Source organism: Parasteatoda tepidariorum, chromosome 10, assembly GCF_982258835.1.
Source record: "Parasteatoda tepidariorum strain Cologne lab strain chromosome 10, Ptep-v5.0, whole genome shotgun sequence".
NCBI lineage: Eukaryota > Metazoa > Arthropoda > Arachnida > Araneae > Theridiidae > Parasteatoda > Parasteatoda tepidariorum.
In genome coordinates this window covers 94,167,280-94,180,572 of record NC_141764.1, presented here as the reverse complement: position 1 = coordinate 94,180,572, position 13,293 = coordinate 94,167,280, and the positions used below count along the sequence as shown (strand labels likewise).

Below are 13,293 nucleotides of genomic sequence, written 5' to 3'. Positions count from 1 at the left end.
ACTTATTGATTCGTACATTAACGAGTAATTTTATAATTACTTATTAAATTAAAATAATTCTTCATTCAAAATTATGCATTTTTTTTCAATTTTTTTCTACCTGTATGAAGCGGAAAGTTTTTAAGAATTTATTCATTCATGTGTTTGCTACTAATTCGAAATTCGTTGAGTTATTTAAGTAGATAGAGACAAATAAAGCCTAAGAGGGCACCTTATTTCAAATTTTGAGTCAGAAAAATTACGGTTTATTATTTTCGGCGTCTAGTGTACCACTTATCTTTTAACTTTAAAAAAAAAAAAAAAAAAAAAAAAAAAAAAAAAAAAAAACATTTTTCAATTGTTCATTGTTTTAAAACTATAGAATTACATTAAATAAATATATTTACAACCATGGGGGCTCAGGGGTTAGAGAGCTCGCCTCCCAATCAGTTGAACCGGGTTCAAATCCCAGCGATGGCAGGCCGATACGAATTTCGCACCTGATTTGCACTGGCCACTGTGCTGACTCAAAAATATCCTCAGTTTTAGACAAATCATAGGTTAAAGTCCCCTTGCTGACAGGCTTACTGGGGGAGGTTTTCGTGGTTTTCTTCTCCATGTTACGCAGGTGTGGGCTAGTTCCACCAAAAAGTCCTGCACAAAAGAAAATTTCTTCCACTACTTGATCCAGGAGTCCCCTTGTCTTTTGGATTGAGTTCAAAATTGCAAGGCTACGGAATGGAACATTGGTTGTCATAAACTCTAACAATTGGGTCGGCTTTTCATCACGACGGTTATAAAATAAAATGAAATAGCTATATTTACTGTTTAGTCATTAACTTAATTCAAATAGAAATCAAAAAATCAGTATTTGCAAGGTATTTACGTTCAATATTCATCTTAAATAAAATATTCTATCGTGACCTATCTTTGTGGTAAGCATTGAAACGAAACTGAGGTAATGAATGTAAGATATTTTTAATCATTTAAATAAATAAAAAATATGATTCACAAAGTATTATTTATCCCTTTTATTTCTTCGCGTAAAAACAGTGTGCTCTTTAAAACGCTTCAAGTAAATAAGTTTCTTACTTTTTAAAATACATTAACTTTAATCTTGTAAACATATACTACATTATTGCATTCAAAAACTTTATATAGTGAGCAAATTTAATGGGGTACTTATTGCTTGTTGCTGAACCTAATGACATTTATATTTGAGTCTGATTCTTATTTTTAAAATTCACAAGATTCACTTAAATCTGAAACGAGGCGGTCTTTTACAGTCGATTATTATTGTTAAAAACAACTACTCAAAACATTTTAACAATTAAATTTGATTCTAATGGTTTAATATTGATGGTTTGATTGATATTGATAAATTCTTATAATCTATTGCTTTTTCTTAAAATTGTTGAAACACTTTTGTAAATCTGTTTAAATTGCGGGGCTGAACTAGTTCTGAAAATGTATCTCTAATGTCATCATTAATTATTTTTAGTTAAGCAATTATGTATAAAATTTTCTAATGAATGGTCAGTTTGTTTACTGTTCTTTTCGAAATTTAATTTTTTCATTTCTTTCTTCTTACGCTATAGTGGGATAATTACGAAGATTCATTAATTTTCGCATTGTCCGCTTAAGGAAGGTTCTGACATTACTTTTCTTCATTAAGTCTATCAAAATGTGTTTACATTGTCACGTTATTTTGGTCTTAAACTGTAAATAGGTTTTGTTTTAAAGTGAAAGACATTAACAGTCTTTGAGAAAGAAAATAAAACAGTTACACTTAAATATGTTATGGGTATTTTTTTTCTTCTTTAATTTCCACACTGTAGAAAAAAAGGAAGGGTCCTGTGCAATAAAAGTCAATTAAGGTCCCTATTTTTATAACATTTTCTGCGGACAATGTAACTGCTTCAACTAGCGCAAGTATAAAATCAGTCCTTTTCCTGTATGGTATATAACTTGGGGAAAAACTATGTAAACCTATTGCCTTTCGAAATTTCATTTAGGTTACATCAGAAACTATTAAATGTGTATTTGCTTAGTCATTGCACTAAATCCCTCAATTGATTTTGGAGTGTTTTTTTTTTCAACCAAAAAATAGAACTAATTTTATATTTTCTGAATAGGAAAAAAATTTAAACTATGGAAAACGTTAAAGATTTCTTTTTATTAAAATAATAAAGACTATGTCAATAGATACCCAAAAGCATCAAGCAACAAACCAATTGTTGCTAAAATATTCTTCCTAGCAAAAAGTAAGTCACTTTATTTGAAGGAGAGTAAATGCAAATTATAGAGAGCATTAATGATTTATCTGTATTGAAATAATTTAAACCATATCAATAAATACCTATTTAAATCAAGCTATTCAATTAGTGTTAAAATCTTCTTCTAACTAAAAAGTAAAACAATTTTTCCGTTATTTCAAAGGGATAGAATGCAAATTATAGAAATCGTTAAAAAAAATTTCTAATTAAAACGGTTAAGACTATATCAACGTATACCCAATTATTAAGTCAGCACTTCAATTTTCGTTAGAATCTTCATCCAATCAAGAATAAAACAAGTTTTACACTGTCTGAATAGGAAGCAATGCAAACTATAGAAAGTGTAAAATGATATATATATATATATATATATATATATATATATATATATATATATATATATATATATATATATATATATATATATATATATATATATATATATATATATATATATATATATATATATATATATATATATGTATATATACTGACTTTTAAATTAATTTCCCTATTAATGATTTTTTTTAATTTTTTTAATTTTTTTATTTTTATTTTTTTTTTTATTTATTTATTTATTTATTTATTTTTTTATTTATTTATTTTTTATTTTTTTAAGACTGCTAATTTATTCAATCCGTTTAACATTTTTATTATTATTTCAATTTTATTACCTTTTTACTAATTGTTTCTCATAGATGGCAGCACTAATATTTTACCTAAACATTTTTTCTTCTTCTTCGATCAAATGTTTTTTTTAATTTTATTATATTCGATTCAAGCTATAAGCAATATTTTACATCTTCGCGATTTTTGTTAACTGTTTTATTATTGTACTTTTAAACCTAAACCGCGTTTTAATTCACGCCGGTAAGTTTGATTTCCTATTACATTTTTCTTTTATTTCATGATTTTTTTCAAAATAAGGTTTTTTGCGATATCGACACATATAAAGAATAATTTTTATCTTAGGATAATTATTCTTTATTCAGAAATATCGCATTATTTATGGCAATTAGATGTGTCTTGACAACGACTATTTGCTTATACCATTCTTGTTTCTCTACCATTTAGTTTTTTTATTTTTATTTTATTCATGTTTTTCATGTTAATTTGTGTATATATATATATATATATATATATATATATATATATATATATATATATATATATTTAATTTTTTTACTATTTGAATGGCGGAAAAATTTAAAATTTTGGAAACGTTGAAGAATTTTTTTTTATTATTCAAATAGTTATAACTGTAATAAAAACTTAAATCCACCAATGCACTAAGGTCTAAAATTGTTGTTTAGAATAATCTGCCAACGAAGATGTAAAACAAGTTTTGCGTTAACTAGTAAAGCAAACTACAGAAGTGTTAATGATCTATTCTTATTAAAGTAGTTAAGACTATATCGAGATTACCCTCCAAATTTCGTTGGTTCCTTCAAAAAAGTACTGAGGAAAAAAAAATTAGATTAAATGAAACAGAAAAAAGAGCAAAAAGAAAGAAAGTAACGTATAATCTTCAAAGTTTATTTCAATTCACTAAAATGTTAGTAACGCTAGTAAAAGCTAAAACGATAGAAAAATTCAATCAAAAGTTAGTAAATGAGAAAAATAATATTCTTCAACAAAGCTCTTAGATTTTATCAGTACACTTTTCAGACACTTTTCTTTTCAGTATCAGTTATAGATTACAACAATAATTTAAGGGGAGGGCATGGAGGTGAGGATAGATAATTGTTCAACATATTTTATTCCAGTTTCCTCATCTATGGTTATTTTTACATAGTTTGAGTGATACATGTGAAATTTTTCCTGAGGTTTTCATGTTGTTATTTCAGGCTCTTTTTTCTATAATTTATCGTTACTAGAGCTTCGAAAAAGTCCTGGGTCTTGGAAATTCTTCAGCCATCTACACAAACAAGAAAAAAAAAATATTGAAATTAAAACTTTTTTTTTATTGTTAAGTTATAACATTCTTCAATGTCAGTCACAGATTGAAGACTTACAAAATTAATTTAGAACAATAAATTTATGATAATTTTACTGCATGTTTTAGGATCTACTATCGCAGTTTAATTAAGCAAAATTATTAAATATCTAAAAACTGAGAAATCTGCAAGCGTAATTGCACAGACAATTTACATTTGCTCAAATATACGTCTTAAATTACTATATGATATTCGCTATTTTTTTCCAAACTAGAAGCTTTTATTTCCCATATTTTGTATAGCTGAAGGAAAAATTTATCAAAACCTCTTAGAAAAGAAAGAAAATCTAAATTTTAACTTTGAATTCAAGACGGCGGGGGACGCCTATTCTTTTGACGCAAGTGGGACACCGGTGTCCCAACCTCGAACATTTTTGGGACAGAAAAAAATTTAACAATCTCTAATTTGAAGGCACAGTTACTTGATTTGACGGTTCCCGGAATCCGGCATTTTTGACCTACGAGAGTTTTCCGTTTACGGAAAGGATTCACGGGATAAGGATTTTAAGAATAATTGCACTGATGTAGAAATAATTAAATAATAAATTATTACTATTTGCATTGATATTTATTTAATCTTCAGAAAAAATATTTTTGTTTCAATATAGAAAGAAAAAATGAAAAAGATTGAATGAATATGTTTTTCCTATTTACGAAGACATTCAAGTTAGTCATATGATACCGAAGAGACGTTTTTAATTCTGCGTCACTTCTTCAATTACTTCCAATTGTTAGATTTATATTCCTAATACTTTCCCGTCACTTGATAAGAAATGGGGTAAAACCTCCTTGAAGGTAAATCTCCTGAGATGCACAGAAAAAAATAAAGCAGCAATACATACCAGTATGGCACCAGGCCTTATGAGGAACTCTAATATTCGCAATAGGTCATCTGTCAAGTGCTTGAATAAATGTTTGATTTATATAAACACCTCAATGACTAAATTTGTTTTTACCCAGCTATGTTGAATGTAGGAGTTAAATTGAAAGAAAGGAATTTTTAGTGGGGAAGAAGAATTGAAAGCTTTTAATGGCATCATTCTAGCTTGTAGTGTCTCTTAACTTGTGTTGTCCAGAGGAAAAGATACCGTGACTCGAAATATTTCACAAATGCTGCAGCATTTTCTCTTTCCTTACAAAGGTGACAGGAGAAATATTGATTTCTGATGCTACTTATCCAGCAAGCCTGCTTGATGAAATCAAGCGAATTTCAGGCAGAGGGTGCGTTACTTGTTTTTCGGTGGCGCCATCTGTGGCCAAGAATGCGACTTCAGACTCACACACACACACGTCACCACCGGGTTTTTAAAGGGCGGATCCATTCATACATCCAATCATTCATCTACAGAATTTTGACCTGAACCAGAGAACGATCTATCTCTAATTCAGTACTCCCTGAGGTTTTGATTTGTTTTGGGAACTTAGAGGATTTTGTGATCTTACAGATTTAACGTGCATCAGTCACCATTTACTACACGGGAAGACAGTCGGGATCGAACTTACGACCTCTTGGACATGGGCCTAATGCCCTAGAAACAAGTCTATCAAGTCCTGTATTCTTTAGTAGGGAAATAAATTAATATTTTTAGTTATGGATAAGGCAAAAAATTTGCATTCTTTTAGAATGTTGAAACATTGCATAATTTTTTTTTGGAAATTTAAGGCAAATAATATTTTTTTTCAAATTTTAGAAAATTGTTGTCCAATTAAAAATGATCGAAAATATTGTGCAAAAAGATATAATATGTAATTTTTTTTATTTTATTTATATTCAAAAATTAATCAGTAGTTGATTTTGTGAATTCTAGAAATATCAATAATGAATAAATGTTTCTCTTAAACCTGAATAAGTTCATATAAGTGTAAATTTGGGAAATTATGTGGAAGTGAGCTTGATTAGAAGATTTTACCTTTAACACAAAAAAAGAGACGCTGATATATCATCCTGTATTTCATAACCATAAATTATTAAAATGCTTCTATTATATTATATTTAAATTTTATTAATTATTTTATTACTTTTTAATTATTTTAACTACATTAATTTTTTAAACTTATTTTGCCCAATATAATACAAAATGATAAAGAAAAATGAAAAATATGTCTTATAAAAATTATGCATCAAATAGCTAAGAAACAGATATTATAAGAAAACTAATGGATAAAAAAGACACTTTATTTTACCCTATCAGACCACTTATTTATTTCAAGACGTTTCTTGTGAAATCCAAGTTCATGTTCTATGTTGTGTACACACATATCCCTAACATAATCCTCGAATACACGTCGTCTAAAGACCTCATCTTCATTAGAATAATACTTCTTTTTGTATTTGCGCTACAGAAGAGAATGAAAAAAAAAATATCGTTTTACCACAAAAAATATAAATGCAATTTTGTGCACAAGTTAATTAAAGTAAAAACAAAGAATACTGACCTTATATTCTGCCCAAATGTTTCTGTAAATGGGATCGATAAAAATTAACTCAACTGATATGACCATTAGTGCAAAAAAGAATAAAACAAGCAGCTTCATATTCTAACTGAAAATTAAAACAAAATAGATGGTCTTATAATCAGATTTAAGAATTAGTTTTTCTAATGTTAAAGCAAATATTACTTTGATGTTTATCAAATTAAGATGCCATGAATTCAGTGAGGTATCTTTGATATGAACAAATAATAAAATAAAGTTAAAATTTTGAAAACTGCATTTTTTAAGTAGGTGCAAAAGGGGGTAATAATTATATTTGTTAGACTTTGAACAAAATACGTAGAGCGCATCATTTTTGAAGAAAATGCTGGAAATTTTCTGTACGAATTTTCCTGCATTTTTTTTTTTTTTTTTTTTTTTTTTACAGAAGAGATGTGCTTTACGTTTTTTGTGTCATGCATGACGAACTCTTTCTAAGTCTACTTAAAAATATAGTTTCTAAAGTTTTTAATTCATTTCATTCTCTTCTTCTTTTTAGTTTAGTTTTTGTTATTTTCTTTAAGTCGGAAAGTCCATAATTTCAAATTTCATGCTTCATATAGTAAATATTTACAACCTGATTACGTTTCCTGCTAAGAGCCAAGTTAAATTTCGGAACTTCTAGCTAGAAGGAAAATGCCGGAATTTTTAATTTATTATGAATTCTATCAGGTGATATACATTCAGAAAATGACTAAAACTTTTTTTATCCAGAGCTGATCTCCAAATCAGTGTTGAACTCTTTAATTATTCGGAAAATGGTCTAACTGTTAATGTGGTAACAAATTCTATAAAAATAATACTTTATTCAAAATATATATTTTTTAGTATGATAAGTCACTTTGAATAATATTTAGTACTGAAGATACCTTCCATTAGTTTATTCATTCAAAGCCTGAACTCCTTAAAATTTTTATAAGAACTCATTTTTAAAAAGAACATAGCAGCGGTTGCCAAAAAATATTGATTGCTAAACAACTATTTCCTGCTTATATTTTAACCGTAAAATTTCACACCGTACGTTTTACGGTAATATTTATTTAATTACAATTATTCAAAGATTTTGCAGTAAATATTACAGAATAAAAAATACGGTTCACCAAACTTTTTGTTCCATAAAATGTTTAAAAAAAATTTAAAGAAAACGGATTTTACTGTAAAAAGTACTGGCATTCTGAGTGCCGGTACTTTTTGCCGTAAAGTTTGGCCAAATAATTTTTACAGTATAGTTTGATTTATACCTAAGCAAATTGAATACTTTTATATTTTTATCAAGCAATTAAACATTTTTTATTTTAAATGTCTCCTTTTTGTTAGACATATTTAAAAAAAGGAAAGTCAAAAGGGAATTTTATAGACAATATTTTGTAAATTAGAAATCAAAACTGAAGAAGTTATCGAGACAAATTCATAACATGAACATGCCTATTATTAAACATTGTAAGAATAATTATGTATGTTTTATTTACCTTATAATAAAAACGTTTACCTAGAAAAGAAAGTTAGACGATCACAAGTGTCCCCTCCTTAAAGTTTAGAAATAGTTACAAATTTATTGTAATATTTTTAATTTGGAAATTTCTTATTGGCTTCAAATCGTTGGCCGCCAAAAAATATCGCACATTTACTTAAAATCTTACTATCAATAAAACTTACCTTTCCAGAAGGTAGGCTGCTCTTATTATTGTTAAATCAACAATAGATAGTCTGTGGAAGTCTATTGACAATTCAGTATTTCCGGTAAAATATTGCTTAATGTTTGAAACAAAAGTATTTCTATTTATTTTTTATTATATTAAAAACATCATAGAGTTAAAACAAAGGTATTTCTTCATAAAATAACAATTCAAAAGTGGTATTTCAAAATTCATTTTCCTATTAATGGCAAATTATAATAATATATTTTCCAATAAATTTTCCGATGATTGCAACATTCCTTATCATCTCTTCGCGAGCAGACTTTTGTTTCTATATAAAAATGCTCCTGTTGTTTTAATAAATATTACATAAATATCTAACAGAACATTCGCGATTTGTTTATTTTTTCTGACAAGGGAGGGGGAAATCGGGTACCGAATGCGAATGACACTAAATTTACTATATCGAAACGAATGTGCATTCTGTAAAAGAAATATAAACATGCAAGCGTATTAGATGTGAGGATTCGCATATTTTTGTACTAGATAAGAGGAGTTAAAAAACCAGATTTCATGAAGAACTGATCCTACAAGCCAATTTATTTTTACTTCATATTTCAAGTTTTCACTTTTATGTCTTAAACTACTGTATAAATAAATACTTGATTTTTTTATACAGTAAAAGTACAATTATTTAGTAGTAAGTTGTGTGCAAATAAAACGTGACAAAATACCCAGAATAATTTTTAAACCTAAGGGCGCTTTTTCATTACACGACACGATACCGACAAAATCGGACGACAAATGTGTGAACGACAATGTTGTTGCCGGATCGTTCAAGCAATTGTTTTTTCAATTGTCCGATATCGTTCGTCCGATATCGTTCGTCCGAGAAGTAGAAATTCTTGTTCATTCAATGTTTTGGGCTTGAGTGAGCAGTTGTTTGCGTTCTGTTGTGATTTTTTCCTGCAAACTTTAAATATGCCGGATGATAATCGTTGTCTCAAACTTCTTACTTTATTTTAGAAGAAAAAAGCTGGCAGTGCAGAAACGTTTTTAGGTGCACGAAATGATACCTACGTATCAGAGATGGCCAAAAATGTAATCGATTACATTTTTTGATTACAGTAATCAATTACTTGTAATCAAGATTACAATTTTCAAAAATTTTGATTACAGCTGTAATCATGATTACAATATTGATTACAGTAATCAACTACTTGTAATCGTGATTACAAAGTTTGATTACAGCTACAATCATGATTACATAGTCGATTACAGTAATCAATTACTTGTAATCATGATTACAACTTTCAAAAAATTTTGATTACAGCTGTAATCATGATTACAATTTTGATTACAGTAATCAATTACTTGTAATCATGATTCCAAGTAATTGCGATTACAAGTGATCACAACAAAAACGATTACGAGTAATTATGATTACAAGTAATCAAAATATATGATTACATGTAATCATGATTACATGTAATTTGATTACATGTAATTATGATTACATGTAATCAAAATACCCGACTACAAGACTATTGTATTCTTATAAATGATTATATTTTACAGTAGATAGTAGAATGTATTTTATAATGATACATTTTGCACGTATTAACATGTACTGCATTTTGTACGTATTTGTATACGTACAAATGAATGTAACTAAAATGTATGTACATATGATTTTATCTAGTGCATATGTTCAGAGATTTTAGTTTCACACACATGTACATACACTTATATTGTAGGTATAAAATATATGTACGTATGTATATAGATAATAATTACGTATCTATGTGCAAACAATGTAGACATGTACATTTATACACAATGAATATATGCATTTTATGCAAATATTTGTGTATGTAAAATGTATATCTATGTTCATGTACGCATGTATATACAAGTACTTGTGTTCGTATGAACATACATACATTGTCTGTACAATGTATGCCCCATGCATGCATGTGCAATTTATTTATGAACAGTATAATATATGTATACATGTACAATATAGGTATATCTGTAGAATTTACAATAAATGTATGTATACATGTACATGATATGCATGTCCAGTGTAATTATGTACATATACATAATATGTTCATGCTCAATGTATGTATCCAAATATGCATAATACATTTGTGTACGTTTGTACGTACATTGGACGTATTTATATTTTACATATATTCATACATACATTCGACATGCATAACGTACGTACACACATTTGAGATGCATATATTGTACAGATGTATATACATATAGCGTACAGATGTATATTCATATAATGTACATATGATGAAAGGAACATATAATGTTCATATAATGTACATATGTGTGTACATATACATTACATATGTGCATAAATATATTGGGCATAAATCTTTCGTACAAATTTCACATGTGTACATGCATGCTATCCCTCTCTGTGCATATGGTGCAATGTATATATGTCCAATGAATGTATCCACACATGTACAATACACGCATGTTCCATGTATGCATAACCATATGTACTATATATGAACGCACAATACATGAATGTATGTACATACATTGTACATGCGTACATACATTACACGTATGCATATGTACATTACATTTATGTCTAAATATGTGTACAATGCAATAAATAAAATGCATGTGAGTTAACTTATAATGATTCAAGCAAGTTAAATGACAAAATCAAACGATATTTAAATTTAGTTTTCAGCTTTAATTGTTCCATATCATTTTGAAATTATCTGAATAAAAAATTATTTTCAGGTATTTTCATGAAATGTTTGACAATACAGAAATAATTTTTTTTATAACATAATGCATGATTCATAGAAATTTTTTAACTGGTAAGAAAAACGGTAAATTTTATGTGTGGAATTAATATTTAGAAATTCAAAATAAAATTATCGTTTGCTTTCTAAAAAATATGAGGTCGAGTTTCATATGCCTTAGAATAAATTTTAAAACAAATTTTAATAACTTTACTCATATAAATTTCTTTAATGTATGCACAATGTATGTGTATATTGTAATTACATATATTTAAATGTACGCATGTACTTGTACATTACTTGTAATTATGTACATGTATACGTTGTATGTACATGTGTACATTGTGCATATAACTATTTTTTTGTACATCCATGCATTACATGCGCATAAGTATTAACAAAGTATGTAGTTATACAAGTACATACGGTTGGTTAGTTGGTTAGTTGGATTTTATTGGCACAAGAACCAGAAATGGCTATACTGCGCCAGGCACCACGTTAATAGTCGGTCTCTAGGTCAAACTACTGTATTATTTTAAAGCAGAAAATATAGTCCAATAGTTTTGATAAACTTTAAAAGGTTGTGATGTATAGGGTCACCAAGTAAAGATTGAAGATTAGGATAAAAGCTGCCAAAAAGTTTGTTCCTCAAATGTTTGAATCGTTCGCAGTCGGTTAAAATATGTTTAATAGTAATGTCGACATGACATAGAGAGCAACTAGGTGCAAGTTCAGATTTTAGTAAATGCATGTGAGTAAATCGAGAATGACCAATGCGCAGTCTATTGATAATAGCCTGGGTTTTGCGATCAATATGTATTGTTTTGAAGTTGTCAAGATTAGGAAAAATTTCGTGCAGTTTATTATTAGCTTGTTTATACCAATGTTCTTTCTAAGCCTGTTGTATTGTGGATTTACATATACGTTTGAAATCAAGAGATGTCATAAGGTTATTGCTTACAATACAAGTACATACGTAAGTTGTACATAAGTACATACTATGCGTGCACATATATCGATGTACAGTCGGCAAAAAAAAAAAGATATCACCCTGAATAATTTTCGTTCTAATGATCGGATTTTCACGAACTAAGTGTTAATCTTAATGGTTCCTGGGTGTGACCTCAAATATGCTAATTAATTAGTGCTAACTATTAATTAAGTTACGAAATCAGACACAAAAACGTACTTTCTCTGAATAAACATATATTTTTTCTTACATATTTGGATTTTTAACCTTCAAAATATAGGGGGTAGCCGCAATCTGGGAAATATGGTCCCCATAGTTTGGTCAGGAGAGCGATTCAAAGTTCGTACCCCTTAATGTTAATTTCACTTTTTACGTTTTTAGTCATATTTTAAAAACTAATAAAGCAATTCGAAGAAAATTTCACCCAGTCATAAAACTCATTTACCCAAAGATAATTTCACGAAAAAAATAATTTTTAATAATTGTTAATTATTTTTTATTATTTAATTAAATTAAGGATGAAAAATTTTTGAATTATAAGGTATGAATTTTTTTATACCATATTAATTTACATATTTTTCAATTGAAAAATCTAAAGTTTCAACTGTTTTTATTTATTAGAAGCTGAGAAAAATTAAAATTAATTATTTTAAAAAAAATAATTTGGCGACAATGAAGAAATGATTAAATGGAGCGATTAATATTAAAATGTGATAAACTTGCGAGGAACTTGACTTCGCGCGCTTAGCATAAAATTTCATTCATATTTTTTTCGCTAATAATCGTTTGCTTATCTTTTCATTTTTATTTTTTTAAGCTATAAAATACGATGTTTCTTCTTTAGTCGTCTAAAATTCTATTTGCAATTTAGTAAAGAAATTTGAATAAAACATTTTATTGAATAAAATACATTTTATTCAGAGAATGTGGAGTTTTATAAAAGTATGCTTCTGATAGAATATGATTATACAACAGATTGTGCTTCTTTAATGTGATTTTTTTTTATTTTTATTTTCTCAATAACTGATAAAATTTCAATAATATACATACGAATGAATAAATTTGGAATAAAATATTCATCAATTTCTTGAATATATATTTTATAAATATTAATAAAAATACGCAGTCAACATTTTTAAGCATCTCTCACAACATCGCAAATTTCTCAAAATCTTATAGG

The 13,293-nt window shown here is 27.6% G+C and overlaps 1 protein-coding gene across 2 annotated transcripts; it reads right to left on the bottom strand.

Moving 5' to 3' along the window:
- Nucleotides 1-3,771: 3,771 nt before the first annotated feature.
- On the bottom strand, nt 3,772-8,372 carry LOC107454674 (cathepsin S-like). 2 transcript variants are annotated; one of them, XM_087154175.1, is made up of 4 exons: nt 8,213-8,372; nt 6,688-6,793; nt 6,436-6,588; nt 3,772-4,173 (listed from the first exon to the last, which is right to left on the bottom strand). In XM_087154175.1, exons 2-4 carry the CDS (start codon nt 6,784-6,786, stop codon nt 4,129-4,131), a joined length of 297 nt encoding a protein of 98 aa, XP_087010301.1. In that variant the 5' UTR covers nt 6,787-6,793; nt 8,213-8,372; the 3' UTR covers nt 3,772-4,128. The 2 variants fall into 2 exon arrangements, with proteins under 2 accessions (XP_087010301.1, XP_087010300.1); XM_087154174.1 differs by having other exon boundaries at nt 3,800-4,173; nt 8,193-8,362.
- Nucleotides 8,373-13,293: the final 4,921 nt, after the last annotated feature.

What these genes read in the sequence shown, in the direction of transcription:
- LOC107454674 (XM_087154175.1), bottom strand. Translation starts at nt 6,786, where the DNA reads ATGAAGCTGCTTGTTTTATTCTTTTTTGCACTAATGGTCATATCAGTT. An exon ending in ACATTTGGGCAGAATATAAG is followed by an intron (nt 6,589 to 6,687) that starts GTCAGTATTCTT and finishes TCTCTTCTGTAG; the next exon opens with CGCAAATACAAAAAGAAGTA. An exon ending in TAAATAAGTGGTCTGATAGG is followed by an intron (nt 4,174 to 6,435) that starts GTAAAATAAAGT and finishes TTGTTTGTGTAG; the next exon opens with ATGGCTGAAGAATTTCCAAG.